Source organism: Arvicola amphibius, chromosome 1 (genome assembly GCF_903992535.2).
Source record: "Arvicola amphibius chromosome 1, mArvAmp1.2, whole genome shotgun sequence".
NCBI classification, from domain to species: Eukaryota; Metazoa; Chordata; class Mammalia; order Rodentia; family Cricetidae; genus Arvicola; species Arvicola amphibius.
Window position 1 is genome coordinate 14,579,577 of NC_052047.1, and position 19,764 is coordinate 14,599,340.

General features: G+C 39.9%; 1 protein-coding gene across 1 annotated transcript in view; it reads right to left on the reverse strand.

Moving 5' to 3' along the window:
• Mthfd2l (methylenetetrahydrofolate dehydrogenase (NADP+ dependent) 2 like) overlaps positions 1-19,764 on the reverse strand; it is an 84,763-nt gene that overhangs the window by 17,000 nt on the left and 47,999 nt on the right. The window contains exon 7 of the mRNA XM_038331291.1: positions 6,226-6,351. Coding sequence (XP_038187219.1) covers positions 6,226-6,351 — 126 coding nt within the window. The remainder of the gene's footprint in view (positions 1-6,225; positions 6,352-19,764) is intronic.

Genomic DNA, 19,764 nt, shown 5'->3' on the forward strand with positions numbered 1-19,764 from the left:
GAAGTCATTAATTACATGTACAGCTGACCAAATCCATTTGGCGAATTGCAGCCATAAAAGCAGTGTAATTATGACCGTCTGGGACTAGAGGTTGCATTCCAGCTTGTAACTCAGAAGGAGCTCCTTACCGCCCACACTCTGTAATCTCTTGTTTTGTCATAAATGTCTGATGGAGACCTTAAAGCTTCAACAGCAAACAGTTGAAAGAAGGTGAAGGAGAAAGTCGTTATGACCCGTCATAAAATAGCAATCTACAAAGCAAATCTAGGATTCTCAAATGTGTTATTCATTGCATGATTGTTGCTAATGAAAAATTTCCTAGACATTAGAAACAGTTTTGTTATATAGATGCTCTTAAATACTGTCTTGGGGGATTAGAGAATGGCCCATATTGGGTATCTCACAATCACTCATATCTCCAGCTCCATGGGATCCAACTTCTCTGGCCTTCTCAGGCACCTATGCTTATATGTACATACCCACACAAGGCACACACACACATATTATTAAAGATAATAAAAATTAATCTTAAAAAATTTTAAATACTACCTCAGGTTAGAGGAATGAGGTATGCTCAAATAGCTGAAGGAGGATGGTAAGTATTGATCAGAGGCTAGAAGCATCCATGAACATTCCTGAGTCCTATAACTGAGGATCTGTGCAAAGTAAAACATTGCTTCAATGTGAGGCTAATTTTATGGCTCTATTTATTCTTTTTGTTTGTTTTTGAGACAGGATTTCTCTATGTAACAGCCCTAGCTATCCTTGAACTTGCTCTGTAAACCAGTTTGACCTTGAACTTGATCCATCTGCCTCTTCCTCCCAAGTGCTTGAATCAAACATACTTGCCACCACATTCAGCTGACTCTATTTATTCTTAAGGGGATTCAAGAAAGCACAGCATTGCAGGAAAGACCTATTAAGGCCCTATAGTTTCTCCACAAAGCTTCTAAGCAAGCAACATCTCCAACACCGGGCGGTTTACATGGACAGTGCTGTGGTGGGAAGGGTTGGAGACTGGAACCAAGCAAACTGAGCAATGATGAGAGGTGGAATCAGAACTGCGCACCTTTAAACCTCATGACATTTCATTGTGTGTTCAGATAACTGCAGCAGCAGTGGCATGCTGCAGCAGCAAAGATTCTGCAGCAGTGGCATACTGCAGTTGTTGGAGGGAGATTGCTTGTTTGTCCCAGTTGCCCAGAACCAAAATAATCATACAGAAAACATATTATTTAAATATTACTTGGCCCATTAGCTCTAGCTTCTTATTGGCTAACTCTTAATTTAACCCATCTCTGTTAATCTGTGCATCACCACGAGGTCATGGCCTACCAGCAAAGTTTCAACATATCTGTCTCTAGTAGCATCTCCATGGCTTCTCTAAACTCTGCTTTCCTTCTCCCAGCATTTAGTTTTCCCCGCCTACCTTTAGTCCCTGCACAGGCCCAAGACAGTTTCTTTATTAACCAATGGTATTCACAGCATATAGAGGGGAATCTCACATCATGTGATTATTGAAGTAGTCTGAATAATCAGCACAGGGAGTTATATTTGTCCAGTAGCCTTTGACAAATTTATGTTGTCAAAGTACAGAAAAGTATCTTTCTATAATCTATAAGTATATGAAAAATTGAAAATAATAGTAAAGCTAAGATTTTTTAAAACAGAAACATTGAAAATTAAAGTTTTATTACTTTGTAGGACTCTAGAAGGAACAATCTGGTACTTGCTGCCTGGTGTACCACCTCCCATTTAAAGAAATCATCCATTCCATAACTCAGCAAATTCTTCTCCTTCCCACAGTTCCCACTGGCTTCCAACATTTTACACTTTGTCCCTGGGAGTTCTGTAACCACAGCTGTAAAACAGCCTGACTTCCTATGGAACGGGGTCACCCTTTCCCTTACGTCCGCTGTGCCTGTTTACACTGGAGAAGCATTCCCATCAGTGCAATCTACTTTGCATGCATGGCCCGACTTCCTGCATTAATGAGCCAGTCTTCTCTGTGAGGAAACTCTTCTCCATCTGAATCTACCCACATCGCTGTGTTCATGTTGGCAGAAGTTACAGTGAAACTTCTCAGATGCTCACAAAGCATTCAGGCTCTCCCTGTGGCAATCTGAGGCCAAACCTGTGAGATTGTGGTATGACCCGTGGTAAAATCCCTCTCTCTCAATGGGAGAGGAAACCGTCCCTCACCTCAGGTTACGTCCTGATGAACAACCTGAAAAGCGACATGTCAAAGCCTATTCCTCTGGGAGGCTGAGTCATAGCCTCACGGGCAAGGCCTTCTTCACTGAGTTCAGTTCACCCTTAGCGCTCTGGATCTGTGAACCAGCCGGGTGGCAGGGAAAATCAGGAAAAAACTTCAGACGTTTATTTTATGATAGGATCAAGATATTCTGATCTTGTAACCTCTTTCTAAAAATCTCTATGCTTTTATTTACACGGTCATTTTACAGTATGTGGTCGAAAGTCTGGGACATTGAACATTAAAACTGAGAGGGAACACTGAGAGACAGTGGTTCCCGGTGCCTGTGGGGAACATTCTCAGACTGCTAGTGGGTGTTTGGAATTGCAGACAGTACTGAACTTCGTAGCTCTGAGGCTTCTGCCTTTACATACCTACTTTTGATAAAGTTTAGTCTATAAACAGACAGAGGAAGACAGTTATAGTAAATATGAGAACACTATACTGTAATAATGGTTTTGTGCATGTATATATCCTCTCTCAAAATATATTGCTGAGCCAGCTATGGTGGTGTACGCCTTTAATCCCATCACTTGAGAAGCAGAGGCAGGTAGGTCTCCGTGAGGTGAAGACCACACTGGTCTATATAAGGAGCTCCAGACCAGCCAAGGCTATGCAGTAGGACACTTTCTCACGAAAACAAATGAGCAAAAACTAAACCCACAATATCTTACTGTGCTCTGCTCAGGCTTTTTATATGAACTGAGATATCACGGTGTTTTCCTGCTTCAGCAAGCTATGAACACAGAAGGGGGAGCTGTCCTAATAATTGTTGAACTGAAATATGGGTGACAACGGGGATGCAGGGCTCTTAGGAGACGTTGCTGCGTCTCACACAACCTCATCCGTTCTCAGCCCGAGGCTCGCACCTCTCATCTTACATTTGCCTTTGACAGTTCCTTCTTTAGGCCGCCATCTACCTAACTACACAGAACTCAGCTTGATGACACAACTGAGCCGAGTGAAGCCTCGGCAGCTCTCACAGTAGCTCATTTTAAAGTGTTTCTGGACCGTGTTCCTAGGCAAAAATCAAAAAAAAAAAAAGATGCATGTAAATGTCCCCAAACAAACAAACAAACAAAAAACAATACACATTGGGGGCAGGGAAGGCATTTTGCTGGGTAAGCCTGCTCCCGAAGTCAAGGCTGTGAACTGGACCATCTCTTCTTTTCATTTGCTATCTTCTGCTGCTAGTGTCTTGCAGACATCCTAAGCGTGTGGAGGGTTTGCAGGAAGCACAGTCACTGTGTGTTATCAGTGGGGAAGGAAAACAGGAAAGAAACCCCGGGTGTTACGGCCAAATGAATCATTGCTCGCTCATTTGAACTGAGGAATTCAAGTGCATCACTGAACCCTAACTGGCATGGTATATGAGACATGGTAAAGAAATTATATCCTTCTAAAAACTGTATAAACTTTATTATAAAAACTTGCACATAAATAAAAACATTGCATGCCATAATTAACCGGACCTAAAACCAATACAGCTCACTGAATTTCTGTGTAATTAGAGTAGGCATTTGGAACGGAAGCTGTGGAGCCTCACATTAAATCTTACACTTTCAATATTGAGGTTATTTTATGGACGTGTCCACCACCCAAAACGAAACAAAAATCCATGGTAGAATTAGAACCAGAGAACAATTAGCTGTGTGACCTCACCTGCACTCAACCTCTCTTGTTCTCTTTTCTTCATGCTATGTCATACTCACATGCACATGTGTTTACATACACAGATGTTGTTGGCTAGATTCTGCATATGCGAGACTTAAACTGCCTAATCAGGGTCTAGTCCCTGTTTCAGTGCAGTATCTTACATATGTGGGGTCCGTGCCCTGGGACCCTTGCAATCATCTGCATTTTAAATCTCATTAAACATCATGTTAAACTGGATAAATGAGCAACTGATGATCAAGTTCTCAGTATAAATCTCAAGTGTGAATTCTCGGGGCTAGACATCTGGCTCAGTGACTAAGAGCCTGGCTATTCTTTCAGAGGACCGAGGCTCAATTTCCAGCACCCACCACTGTCTATAACTCTAGTTCCAGGAAACCTGACTCCCTCTTCTAACTTCCTTGGAAACTAAGCATGCATGTGATACATAAATATATATGTTGGCAAAACACTCATATGCATAAAAATAAAACCTCCATTTTAAAATGGCATTGTTTATTCCTTTAGTTTGTAATGCTCCATCTGTATCTATCAAGTGTGTCAATGAGACCTGCTGTGTTGGTCAGAATGAGCAGTCATTGTCAATATTTTATTACATTTGCTTGTGTAAATTCACATACACGTGTGTGTGTGTGCATGCACACATGAGGAAGCCAAAGGACAAGCTGTGTGTGTCAGCTCTATCTTTCCACTATGTGCAGAAAAAAACTAGACCCTGAAATCAGCCAGTAGCAGCTAAATAGGGCTGCTGTGTGGGAATTCTATGCTGCAACTGGCCAGATCCGCCTAAGAATTAAGCGGCCCCACGCCAAGTGCACGTTGGGTGCCAAGTGAAGCTGTTTGCTCGATTTGGGAAATAACCAGTCCAGCTTAAAAATAAACAATTATATTTTTAATTGTTATAAGGGGAATCTCACGCCACAAGGATGGGAAGTCCGAGTTCCTCTGTGTCCGGCAGGAATCACCCACAGAGAGAGCGCGCACCTGGTCCTTCCCCGTTTTCTTCCTGGGCTCCAGGTAGCCACACCGTAACTAGGTTCTACTTCTTAAAGGTGATTGATTAGCAGAGCTTCCCCCATCAGGAAGCCTCCTTTAGAATTATTGTTCAGGGAGTCCAAGAAACTCCAAAACCACATGCACTATTACTATTGCCCTTGGCTGCCTCCTAGACCTGAAGATAAGACTATTGGTTAAGATACCACACACCTCAGACAGAAGACTTAGAGGAATCAGCCTTGCAACAGACATGATGCCTCCTCTATGAAGACTAACTCATGTAGTACCCAAAGGTGCTATAAAAAGCATCAAGGAAGAAAAAAACAATTAATAGTCCTACCTGCCTTCAAAGTCCAGGACCCACAACAATGATCTGCTCACCAATCACCTAACCTCAATAGTCCACTAGTGGTACTCATACCCTGGGAATATCCAACAGCTGTGTGGACTGAGAGTCCTTGCTAGGGTGGAGTCATGTCTGGTCCTTTAAATCTGGCCCTAGGGTGGCTGAAGAGGTCACAGACCCTAGAAGAGAACCTTCTACTGACATTTTCCTAAACCAATATTATTTCTAATTATATGCCAAACATTTATCTTCATACCCACAGAAAAGTGTGACTCTCACCCTCCTCAAAGAAACTTCTTTTCACAGCTGACAGAGGTACTACCTCTGTAGTACAAGTGATCAAATGGCAGTTTCAGCCCTGTTGGTTCATCTGCAATATGACACCTATACCTAAGGCTCAGAGAACATCTTGGAAAAGGGGTGAGAAGATTTTTAAGGGACAGAACTGGGATCCCTGCTGTTAGACAATGTTTTGTACTCATGAAATCTCAAAAACATGATTACCTGAACAGGATCTGTATAATGATACCAGACAGCATGTCAGCTCAGAAAGGGGAAATTTCATAAAGTCACACCCCTAGATGAAGAACTATAGGCAATAAACAAATGGCTGCTCAGAAAGGGAGAATCAGTCTTCTACAGGGACCATCTCCCTTCAGGTTATCCAATCCCAACTGGCCAGCCCTAAACATATATACATAAGGAGCATCACTAAACGAGCTTGGTAGGCTGTGCATATACATATATATGTGTATATACATGTGTAACAATAATAATCATAGAAGGCGAGATCAGAAACTTGATAGAGAGTGGGGAAACACAGAAAGAGTTGGAGGGGGAGAAAAGGATGGAAATTATGTAAAAACAGTATTTGTATGAAATTCTCAAAAATACACAAGGACGAAGGTTGGAATTGAGGTATCCCCTTCACTTATCAAGAGGCTCGGGTTCTTACCTTCCAAGTCTACATCTCCAACTAGTTTCGTCTTTCCTGTCGTAGGATCTTGAACATAGTTGATACCCACATCAATTACTGCTGCGCCTTCTCTAACCATATCAGCCGTAATCAGCCTGGGAATACCTGCGAATGGAACAGTCGTGAAACACTCGAATTCTGTCCTGTACTTTGCCCTGTATTCTCAAAGTATCTTACTTTGCGAGTAAGAGACTTAACTTCACTCTGATTACTGGTCATCAGGTAGAAGGACAACAGACAATTAACATTGCAGTTGGGTTTTTTTGTTGTTGTTTTTATGAGTCTCTACGGAGTGAGCTCTGAACATTGCATTAACATACACTTTATTATTATGTCCCATGTTGTGTGTGTTGACTGCGTACAGTTGGACATATCTGCCCCGCCAGAGACAAATTCTTATTGCCTTGTGACAACATACATACATAAATCCTGAGGTAGATGAAGTCATAGCTTTCTGGTCATTTGTCTTATACTCTTAGCAAGAAATATGGCAATACACACAGACAGACAGACATACAGACAGACAGACAGACACACACACACATACACACACACACACTAATTCACCAAAACAAAACAAACAAAAATCTCAGAAACACTTGAGAGAAAAACCCATATTCTCAGAGTTCTACAATTCTGCTTCACATTTAAGAAGGTATCATTGCAAAATCGAGTAAGACTCGGCATAAACATACTGTCTTACAGATTTAAAAAAACGTGTGATGTTTTCCATCATTAAAAACAGGATAAATACTTGGGGAGCTACTATAAACAGAAAACACTGCAGGGAGAGGGGCCTTAAATTCAAGGATGTGAGAAAAAAATCCAGAACTCACCTTCTAATTAGTTCTCAATTTCTCAAGGAGGAATTTCTTCTAAAGTTAAAGGACAACCTTTATTTATGTTGTTGTGGGCAATACTTTGTTAGCTAAAGTCTGCTATTCTTATCCAAAGTGTCCCCTGGGCTAAGTAAACTCTGCAGGCAATGGTGTCTTTGGGTTCTCAGACAGCTTCCTACCCTGCCCCAGACAGAGGCCACACCATCCTTCTCCTGTGACATCCCTGGTAGCTCTCTGAGAACGGAAATGTCAAGATAAATGATGCCAGGTGTCTCCTTAGAGCCTGTGGGTACAGATTATTCATGATAAAATAACAGCCAAGTGGACATTGATTTAAAATCAAACCTTTGCATCCAAAGAGCCCAACTGAGGACCACTAAGGGATGTCAGAGAAGTCTAAAAATAATAATATTGCAGAATGGGGGGACTATACCCACAAACATTCACACCAACCTTTATAATCCTCTCTCTGGATCATGGTACCCACTTAACCCAAAGGCTGACAAAGAATGAACTTGTTCTTAAGCCATCTCTCCTTCTTAATCAGCATCCACAGCGCAGAGCCCTAAGCAGCTGTGTTAAGCAATTTCCTGGCACTAACAAATGTAGACGTTGTCTTTTGCCCCTTGAAGTTATCTATACATCTTGCAATCTCAGATCTGCATTTTGTTATCTTTACAGTAAAATAATTCCTAGCAGTCTTCCTCAAATAACAATATCTAGTCAGATACTAGACCCCAGGATTTACTAAAGGATCCTCACACATTCTACCAGCCAGAAGTTAGTGCACAAAAACAAAAATGTCACTGTAATTCTTTTCATATAGTGGTGATGAAGATCAGAAAGAACATAAATTTCAGAAAATACGAGTTAGGCTCTTCATGTCAAGTTTCTAAGAGCTCAATGTGTGGTTATGTTATTTTGGCCTATGAGCAAATGCATTTCTGAATCTGCAGCAAAAAGGAGTCCAAGTGCAATACACCAGGGACCAGATTTCACAATTAAAAAAAAAAAAAAAAAAAAAAAAAAAAAAAAAAAAAAAAAACAACTTGCAGTTGAAACCTCCCACCTGAATATTCTGGAGTTTTCGGAATTCTTTAATCAGTTGTCTACATTTCCAATAAAATAGTTAACTAGGTTTCTATTGATCAAAATTCTGAGTCATTTAGTCAAATATGAAATTGAGTTGCTATATGCCAATGATCTTGTTTAAAATTTTTATTTTAAATACATTTACACACAAAAGCTCATGGCAGGCTATGGAAACAAATCACTGTTCTTTCCCAAAAAATAAAATACCTATCTATCAGTATATTTCTGGAGAAGAAAATTTATTATTAATGTAGAATTTAAAAAATAACAATCATATTAGAATTCAATAGTCTCATAATAATCAGTAGGGTTCCTATTCATATGCTATGTTTGCGAGAAGACCTCTGACTAATGAGTATACCATCATTGGATGGTTATACAGAGTTACACTAATTTGCATACTATCGCTGTCTAATCAAATGCTGTAGTTTGCCATTCTATGATTCTTTACATGAAAAGTAAAACAATTTGCCACTATTGTTAAAGAAAACGTGCTGCACAATATAGGATGGCAATACTTAAAGCCGCAGGCACCATTCCACGTTGCAGGAGCTCAGAGGTCCTTAGTGTAAAGCGGAGCTTCACCGCTGCTGTAAGTGTGAACGCCCCTTAGTGTAAAACTGTAAGTGTGAACACCCCTTAGTGTAAAGCTGTGTGAACGCCCCTTAGTGTAAAGCAGAGCTTTACCACTGCTGTAGGTGTGAAGTTACATCTCCTTAAACACAGTCCTAACTAGGTATTTTCATATGCCAAGTGACAGGTTCAGAGCCATGATCACATACACACACACACACACACACACACACAAACACGCACGCACGCGCAAAAATAAATTCTCTTCATTGTAGTTCCTCCTATCTCAGTCATCTTTGAGTCTTTATGAAACAGCTTGGTCCAAACATCCTGATAAAAGGAGGCACTGTACTTATACATCACTTTAATTAGGAGAGTTCAAAGAGCTGTGTAAACATTACCTAATTAAACTTCACAAGTCAGTGAAGCAAGAGAGCTTTACCCATTATCCTCATTCACAGAAGCTAGATTTTGAGGTACTGGGAGGCTAAATGATTTCTTAGTTTCACAATGTTGAGTCAGAGGTGAAGCTGGGAACAAGACCAGAACTCAGATATAAAACTGGAGCCATGGAAATGCCTATTCAGGTGGATCATGCTATCAGCTGGAAGGTAGCCTCCTACTTAAATACTAAGAGTAAGCGCAATGGAATGTGTATGGATGCATGTTTTCTTGTAGATCAGGACACATTCTAAAGCCTTATTTGCTCTGGTGGCAGTCATATCAAGGATACATGGAGCCTAGCTGTCTTGGTTGTGTTTACCAACCTGAGATTACAATACCTGAGAGAAAAAATGGAAAATGAAGGAATGATTTGTTACTCCTAATTTCAGAGGCTTCACTCTATCAGGGAAACCAAGAGAGAAAGTAGTTGATACCAGGGTGGGCAGAAAGCACAGAAAGGGAAAGAAAGAGGCCAGTAACAAGTTATCAGGAGGAACCTTATTCCTCCAACTTGGCTCCGCCTCCTAAGGTTTTCAGATCCTCTCTGACTAGTGCTACCAGCTTGGGACTTAGTGTTCAACACCCGAGTCATGTAGAGGCATTCATACAGAAACCATAGCACACTCAGTAAATAGAACCCATACTAAGAGTAGAGTATTTTCACCCAAGCATCTTTCTATCATTTCTAGGAAGTCTCAAGGAGTGCTGGCAAATGAGGCATTAGAAGACAGCCAGATAGCACATCCTATCCTTCCTGTCATTCTTTCTCTGTGTTCTTTGTCTCCTATCTGAAACTCGCATGGTAATGACATGTCAGGATAATTATGTTAACCACAAAGGCAACATCTGGGAAACCAAGATAGTGAGAGGTTTGTGACCAAGCTAAGGATCTTGAGCTGTTTTAGATTTCATCAACTTGGATACAGATATTTGCTGGGGTGCAGAAATTCCTAGGGTAACTATTAAGTAGTCCCATTAACTTCTGCCTCCAATAATTTTCCTGGACAGCTGAAGAGATGCAGTTTCTCTTCTCTTCCTATAAGCAAATCTTAGTCTCTGCAAAAGGATCATGCTGCATCGGCAGATGTGGATATGGACATAGCTTGGAGGCTTGTGAGCTAAATATCTAAAGTCTATATTGACAGATACAATGCTATCGGTCTACAAAAGGATATTGCCACATTTGTGGATCTGGATATGAATATAGTTTGGAGGCTGGTGAACTAATTATCTAAAATCTATATTGACATATAACATGCTATATGTAGAAACACAAGTCATGGGATAGGCTTCAAACATTTCAAACTCTTCATTTTGTGCATGTGTGGTTGTGTTCATGAGTAAATATGCACAGGGTCATACACATAGAGGAGAAAGGGAAAGTTCAGGTGCCATTCCTCAGGCCCTGGCCAGCGTGTGTTTGTTTGAGACATGGTCTCTCACTGGCTTGGAGTTGACCAAGTAGGATCTGCCCATCTCCATCTTCACAGTGTAGGACTACATGGTTCTGGAGGGGAGCCAGAACCTCATGGTCTAAGGCAAATACTGCTGAGATAATGTTCCAGGCACTGAATTATTTCCATAACTGTTTTTGAGATTTACCTATTCTTATTTTCTCAGTATTGGTGTTCTTTCTCAATATAAGTTTGTGCACCACATGTTTGCACTGCCAGAAGTGGCCAGAAGGGGGATACCATAGCCCCTGAAACAGGCATTACAGATGGTTGTGAGCCACCATGTAGCTGCTGGTCCAGGGCAAGAGCAGCTGGTGTTCTTGACCACTGAGCCATCTCTCCAGGCCCTGAAATTTTTCTTTAAAAGGAAAATGCTTACTGGGTTAAGCGTGTAAAACAATTACAGGAGCGAACTGTATGACCTGAAAGAAGAAGGTGGGGTTAGAATGGGACAACAACCATCTCAAAGTCCCCTAGATGCAACACAGTCCAATGTGAAAGCCAAGCATCTCTCAATTTAACATAGTTTGGTATATACTAGAGAACAATACATACAGTAAAGGTATGTATTCTTTGATTAAAATTGTCTTATATATGGAATAACACATGTATTACATGTTTCATTAGAGGCCTCATTATTTCTGTCCTACCTGCTTCCCTCCAGCACACTCAGATTCCTGCCAAGGGACATGGCAGTACCTTTCATTCAAGAGGTTAAAGTCCTTTCTGAATCTGGGCCTGGATTTAGGAGTCAATTTGGAGTAGAATAGGACAGAAATTGCAATGCCTATTCCTAGAGATCCTGCATTTCCCACTCACTCTCTGGGGCTTCTGAAGTCACCACAAGGAAGGTCACATTCGTATGTACACTAGGTCCATGATCAAAATAGGACACACATGCAGTAGAAACAGTGCTTCAAACAAGCCTTAACTATAGCGGAAGGCAGAGTTGACTCACAAACTTAAAAGCAAGTCAATCAACTTGTGGATATATGAATGAATCAGTCTGAGATTAACTGAGGGTAGCCTAGAATGTGATCTTCCAAGCCACAGACTCATGGATTATAATAGTAATAGTGACTGTTCTTTTAATATAATGAGGTTTTACATGGTTAGTCCCACAACATTAGCACCATAGAATATAAATTTCTTACTAGTGATCATAACTGAAGTACTTGTGAACATTTTGGCACATACTCTGTAAGTTAAAATATATTACACATACACAATAAATTACTTTTTCAATTGATAGCTAACATCTCCACAGGCAGGGGAAAGTTTGTTATTACCTTTTCAAATTACTGTACACCATGACTTCTCATTTACAGTATCGAATTAATCCATTTTCCGTGTCTGAAAATTCAGTAATATAAATATTATAGAAATGTACACACAGCCGGGCGGTGGTGGCGCACGCCTTTAATCCCAGCACTCGGGAGGCAGAGGCAGGTGTATCTTTGAGTTCGAGGCCAGCCTGGTCTACAAGAGCTAGTTCCAGGACAGGCTCTAGAAACTACAGGGAAACCCTGTCTCGAAAAACCAAAAAAAAAAAAAAAAGAAAGAAAGAAAGAAAGAAATGTACACACATAGCAGAGATATAATTTAGAAAGTATAGAAATAAAAATAGGAAGCCCCATATCACTGCTACTCAGTTCAAATTTATATTTACACTCCAAAATGGTAAAAACCCACATTATGTTCACGACCCTTTAAGCTGTAAGAATTGTGTAGATAAAGCATTTCTCAAAGGTGATCCCTGTTGTCATCCTCTTAGCAGACTTTTGGATAATTCTTCTAATCTTCCAACCCCTTTTTCCTCATTTTTTTCTGCATTGTGAACTCATGAAGCACAAAATACATGTACAATAAAAAAATAAACACTGCAGTGGTTTTACGGTATGTGGATGAAATAAGAGAATCACAGGCATACTAGATATAAATTACTTAGAATAATATAGTTCTTGCGTTGGTGGTTTGAGTACACAGTTATTCATCATTATATTACTATAATGATTATATTCTGTAAACCATAGAGATTAAATTACAAAATCAATTTGATTTTTAGCATCAATTTCACTTTATTGTTGGCAAAGATGATCATGTTGTCTGAAAATAAAGTCAGTTTTGCTTTTTCCTTCCCAGTGTGGATACACATCTCACTATACTAGACAGAATAATAACTCAATGGTAGACAGAATCCGCGAGTGGAAATACCTTTTACTTGTTCTTGATTGTTTTGTTTCCTGTAGCATTTCTTCAGATATAAAACATTTCCTCTTATAAAAGACACAGGATGTTCTAAAGGGAGGTGAAACATTCTATCCTGCAGGGAAGCACCTTAAGCTCAGGAAGTAAACAATTCAAAAGCTTCAGGAGATCCCTGAAACTGAGCAGAATCACCAGGTCCCTCTGGTCACAGTGTATAAAAACTACAAGAACTCTCAGATAAGGTGAGCTGACCGGAAGAGATACTCTCTAACCTGTTGAGCTGCCTGGAAAGAGATACTTTCTAACCTGTTGAACTGCTTTCAAATTATGCAGTGTTTTCCAGGTTACAGCTTTTGTGAGTCATGCAGGACAGGCTTTTGATGAGACAGTTGTCGCAGTCATTCCTGTTCTAGTAAATAACCTCTCAACCATATTCCCCAATAAAACTCCTTGTACTATGAAAATGGAACTCCATTGCATTCTTACTCAGGTCTGCTGCCAGTTCTCTGGCTGGGGGCCTTAAGAGATTGCGTCTCACATCTCCCCAGGTACAGAGTTACACAAGGAGCTTTCACACTCTTACCATTGCGTGCAATATTTCCTGTAAGATATTTACAAATACTTTTCATCATGTAGGGGAGTCTCCTTTTACTCCCAGTTTGCTGGGAATATTTATCAGGAACTGGTGATATATGGTTTCTAAGATTATGAAGACTTTGTAAAATTTGTATTTTATTTTTTGTTGCTAACTTAGAAAGTTACAAAAACTAATGTTACAATGTTAAACTCATCTATTTAATATTTATATAAACTCATCTATATAAATATATAAGGGATAAACATCATTTATTCATGATGTTTTATCCTGTAATGTATTGAGTTATATTTGAATTTTAAAATGCCAAATTACTTTATTGAGGTGTGACTGACATATAAAAATTCTGTATGTATTTAATGCAAACATCCTAATGGGGTTAGAGGTGAGCACGCATTTATGAAGCTATCACCAGAATCCATCAACCACAAAGTTATTCCTCCCATCTTTTAAATTTAATTTCAAATTGTTTTTAGGGGAATAAGACCACTTCACATAATACCTACCTTCCTAGCAAGATTTTAACTGTACAACAAAATGCTGTGAATTATGGACTCTATGATAAACACATCTCTGGTGATTTATTCATCATATGTAACTGAAACTTTGCAACACTCAAACATACCCCCCATTCTCTCCACTCCTAGCCGTGGAATCCACCATTCTAATGTCCATATCTATGAGTTTGGGTACTTTAGTTTGCTCATATAAACATGTCCTACTTGTAATTCTGTGATTTATTCCACTAAGCATACTATCTTCCAGGTTTCTATGATCACAGACAGTTGGACGTCCTATGTGAATGAGAGATCTATGTGTGTGCTTCTGTGTGTATGTGCACATACTTGCATATGGAGTCCAGAACAATGTGTGGGGCCCTCCTTAGTCATGTTCCATGTTATTTTTTGAGCCAGAGTCTCACTGAATCTGGACCTCTGGAGTTGGCAAGACTGGCTTGACAGGGAGAGTGTTTCTTCTGTTTCCACCCAGTTTTGGGGTTGTTTATTTGTGCCACTTCACCCATCTTCTGTGTGTTCTGGAGAGCCAAACTCATGCTGCCATACTTATACAACAAGTACTTTACCAACTGAGCCATCTTCCCAATCTTGATTTTCTTTCTTTTTATGGATGACTATTTTTTTATTTCATGTCATATTCTATTTACCCACTGGCCTATCAGTGAACACGTAAATTACATGTCTTGACTGTTGTGACTATGTTCAAATGAACAAGTGAATACAGATAATACTTCATGATACTGATTTCTGGTTTTCTTTGTATTTATATATGTATACTTACCAGCTAGATTGCTAGGTTATATTTTTCTGTTTTGAGGAAACTCTATAGTACTTTCCATAGTTCTTGTGTCTGTTTTCATTCAAAAGCACAATGATGCTTTTGTTTCACCAGCAAGTATGATCCCTGTTTCCAAAACAGCCATCTTAACAGATTTGTGGTAGTTCAGTGTAGATTGAATTTCTATTCTTCTGATAATGATGCTGAGCTTTTCATGTTTCTGTTGCTTATCACTTTATTTCTTTGTTGGAGTAAAGGCCTGTTCAGTTCCATTGCTCAGTTTAAATCAGTCTACCTTTCCCTTAGTTGTTTCATGTCTTGCCATTAGCTGCTTATATGGGCAGACACTGACACTTTCTAAGACAGATGATTTTCAAATCATTCGCCCATTCTATATGTTGCTTTCTCATTTAGAAACTGCTTCACAGCCGGGGGGTGGTGGCGCACGCCTTTAATCCCAGCACTCGGGAGGCAGAAGCAGGCGGATCTCTGAGTTCGAAGCCAGCCTGGTCTACAAGAGTTAGTTCCAGGACAGGCTCTAGAAACTACAGGGAAACCCTGCCTCAAAAAAAAAACAAAAAAATCCTGCTTCACTGCTATGTCAAGGTTTTGTAGCTAACAACTGTATATGTTTGCTTCTGTTGCCTATAATTTCTTGACAATTAATCATAAAGAAGTGTGTTCAAAAATAATTATTTAGTAACCCAAATTTTACCATTTACAAGATGCAAAGTTTTCAGTGAGATAGGTGTAATTATTCATTTTTAATAAGAATTAAATCTTGGGTGAATATTTGGTATTTCAGGACTTAGAGCTTCTTTAACATTTGAATTTATAATCATCACACCATATAAACATATACTATAAAAGACAAAATGACATGTGTCATATGTGCAGATGAACAGTAAATCACTTGCACTCCACACTCTCAGAGAACTATGTGTAATGTACCTGATTTTGTCTCCTTCACAGTTGTAAAGCTCACACTCATGGTTCTCTGTATTCTCAGGCTTTGAAACAGAGGTTCATATAAAATAAGACATTATTAATTAACCTACCCAGAAAAAAAAATCAAGATAAAATGAAGTTGGATATTATAAAGCAATCCCATATTAGCTTAGAATTGAGTATAATAAAGGGTTCTTTATTCGGGGATAGACTCACAGATTACAGTCCTCTGCACAAACAGGGAATAGGAACCAAACCCAGCAGCAGAGAGAGAGAGCACATGCAAGCTTTATGGCTGCATTTATAGTATAAGAGATCACACCCAAGTGAGCTGGTATCTTAAAGGCTACTGGCTGAAGGAATTCCTATAGCACCTCTCCCCTTTTGTCTAAATAAGAGAGTTCTAAGCCTAATACAATACTATATACAATAAAAACAAATAACAAGAACAAAAATTAGAATTATAACCAGTTTAAACAATATCAAGCAAGAAACATAACCTAAACATTTCAATAATTATCCTATCCTAAGAAGTCTAAGTTTTGTATTGAAAATAGCTTGGCCAAGTCATGAAAGGAAAGTAACTACAACTATCTAGTCTTCAACCCCATTGAAGACCTGAGAAGGGAAATAATATTACTTGAGTAAATAGGAAGTGCAATCAAGCAACTTCCAAAATGTGCAGCAAATGACAGAGACAACCGGCTGCCTAGATAATCACTCAGAGTCTCGTTTGCAATGTTGGAGTAAACAACTTTAGATAAGGTCTAGAGTAACTGACAGACCATTTTCAGAGGCAAGAAAATTTTCAAAACTGTCTTTGAAAAGTTTGACATACTTTTTTCTTGTATCCTGTTTCTCCTGTCCAGACACCATGCATTTTGTCAGTGGTTGAGGCATTGGCAGTTCCTTGCCCAAAAGCCAGTTTTGATAAAAGAAAACATGCTCCAAGTGAAGTATCTTCAGTACTCAACATTCTCTCAAAGGGGAGGTGATGTGGGATTCCCCTCTGTATTCTGTGAATACCATTGGTTAATAAAAAATCCTCTTTGGGTCTATTGCAGCACAGAATAGGTCAAGGCAGGAATTCCAAGCAGATAGAGGAGGAGAGAGTAGGCAGAGTCAGAGAGAGGCCATGTAGCTGCCCCAGGAAACAGAAGCTAGACATCGAGTGGAACCTTAACCAGTAAGCTACAAGCAGATGGTGATTAATAGAAATGGGTTAATTTAAGATATAAGAGCTATCCAATAAGAAGTGTGAGCTAATAGGCCAAGCAGTGTTATAATAATACAGTTCATGCCAGGAAACAAAAGAGCAGCCTTCTACCTACAAGCAAATGTACTCATTCAAATAGTGAAGAGAGTCACAGTCCTTTTTCTGTCTATATAAAAAGGCTTTGTTATTTTGTTTGTGAAAAGGACTTTACACAAGTTACTTGAAGGGGTGCAGTAGATGCTAACATAATTTCTTCCTTTTCATGGCTCTTCTTTTGAACTAAAGCCAGACCTAAAGCAGGTATCCAGGTACACAGATAGACTCCACAGCACATGTCAAACATGGCCTGTATATCAAACTGTAATACAAGCATGGTGTGTAACACTTTCATCACCAGTTCATTATTTTTCTGGATTTAATTGTGTCCATGAGTATTCCTGCAAAGTCACAGCTGAGAATAACTGACTATAAACCCGGTGAACCGTTCACTCTCTGCCAGTCAGCACATGTCTTAAAGGAACATTCAGCAATGCCACATGCTCCTAGCCCACAGGAATGATGACCTCACCTGCACACGGGCTCACATTCCTACCCACACTAGAAAGTAAAGTGCAGTGTTTTCTAGTTCTTCCACTGAAAACAGTCATCACCTATTCAGTTGTTTCTCCTCCTTCCCTCACCTTGAACTCTGCAGGTGCAAGCCCTGAGTCAGCGGTGCTGATGCAATGCCATCTTCACTCTCCATAAAGTGAACAGCCCCAAACAAGGAATTAAGAAGAATCTGGGGCTGAATGGGTTTGAAAAAGACTATCTTCCCCTACAAAGACCATCCTCATCTTCTAGTAAAGAAGCTTGGACCTGAGAAAGAAAGTCAGGACCGTGAGGGGTGTGATCACCCATGGAGACGGTGGGATAGAACTAACGGGAGATCACCAACTCCAGTTGGAATGGGACTGATGGAACAAACCGGACTCTCTGAATGTGGCTGACGGTGGAGGCTGACTGAGAAGCCAAGGACAATGGCGCTGGGCTTTCATTCTTCTGCATGGACGGGCTCTGTGGGAGCCTTCTCAGCTTGGTCGATCATCTTCCTGGACCTGGGGGGAGTTGGGAGGACCTTGGGCTTAACATAGAGTAGGGAACCCTGATGGCTCCTTGGCCTGGAGAGGGAGGGAAGGGGGTATGGGTGGAAGGAAGGGAGGAAGGGGGAGGAGGAGGGGAGGAGATGGAAATTTTTAAATATAAAAAAACCATAAAAAAAGAAGCTTGGACCAAGATAACCCCCTGGTTTCTGACGAAGACTGTTTGAGCCCATCAGTGAGATGTCTATCGCTGAGAGTGGGGTTCTTCAACAGGTTCAAGAAGCACAGTGATTAACAGACAAAATCCTGGATGCTGAGGTCCCAGTACAGTGGAAGTCATGTTCCTACCATAATTCTCAGTATTGCCCACATGTCACATCCCAAAGATGCTCCTTTATAATTCTAGTCTCCTTTTCTTGTTCATTTATTTTGTTTTTTATGTTAAAAAAACAGCATTTATATTAGCTCTTTGATAATTCCAAGCAATGTTTTACTCATATTTACACCTTTCCCCCAACTATACCCCTTCTATATCTGTATTGGTATGTTCCTTCAACAGTCCTCAGACATTACATTCCACCATATGAAATGCTATTTGAACAACTATTTCTGATGAATGATTCTCTTCCTAAAGTATCAACATCCACATCCATGTATTTATAGCTATACCTATATCATTTATTCCATATGCAGGACAAGACATTAGCTTTCTTCCACATTGCTTTTTATGTTTCTTCCACAGCTGAGAGAAACAGCCCTGTCTTCTTAAATACTGAGGCCAAAAGTAAAAGCTGTATTCTGTAAGCATGCCTTTCACAACTGTAATGTGTCCTCTCATGCCCTTACCACCCATGCTCCCTAATTAAAGGAGGCTGTTATCAAATCCACAGGCTTGGCAAATTATTCAGGATATCCAAAGAGTGTCCTTGGGGTGTTGCTAGATGGTCCAATAAAACTACTAAATAGAAATATATTTATATTTTAAATTGTGTATTATATACAGATTTTGCTTCTCTTACAAAGGTTGCAGGTTCTTCTTCCTCATGTGGAAGTCCATCATAACAAAGAGCATATTATAGTTACCTTATCCTAAAGGGCCTCTGGGACAAGATCAAAACAACTTTGTGATTAGCTTTCACCTTGTTAAACAGAATTCATGTTAATGATAATGTTTAAAACTTTCCTCATAAAACAGAGGAGGAGTGGACGGGGTGCAGAAGGGAGGAGGTGGGAGGATGGAAATATGAGGAAAGGAGGGAGGGGAAACTGAAGACAGGATATAAAAACAAAACAAAAAACTTTTCTCATAGACTGTGTCTTTTAATGTAACCCCCACAAGCCTGTAAGAGAGGAGACCTCATGGCCAACCCAACTTATATTGGCTAATAAAAAAATATCTGAAGCTCTTCCGTCAAACCAATTCCCTTCCATCTTTTAATGGACAATGGTACCAGGGAAATCACCAGTCTTAATTATGCCTATGATAAAAGCTGCCAAGGATTCAAAGTAGAGGCACAGGCACCAACTTTGTCAATAGGACTCCAATGGCTCAGGAGCAGGAGCAAGAAATAACAAATGGGATCACACTGAATTTAAGAGCTTCTGAACAGAGAAGGGAGCAATGGGGTGATCCTTTGATAGTGACTAATCTGATAGGATGGTGTAGGAGGTCCTTCTGTTTGTGTGTTGCTTTCATTGGTTAATTAATAAAGAAACTGCTTTGCCTGATAGGGCAGAACTTAGGTAGACAGAGATGACAGAACTGAATTCT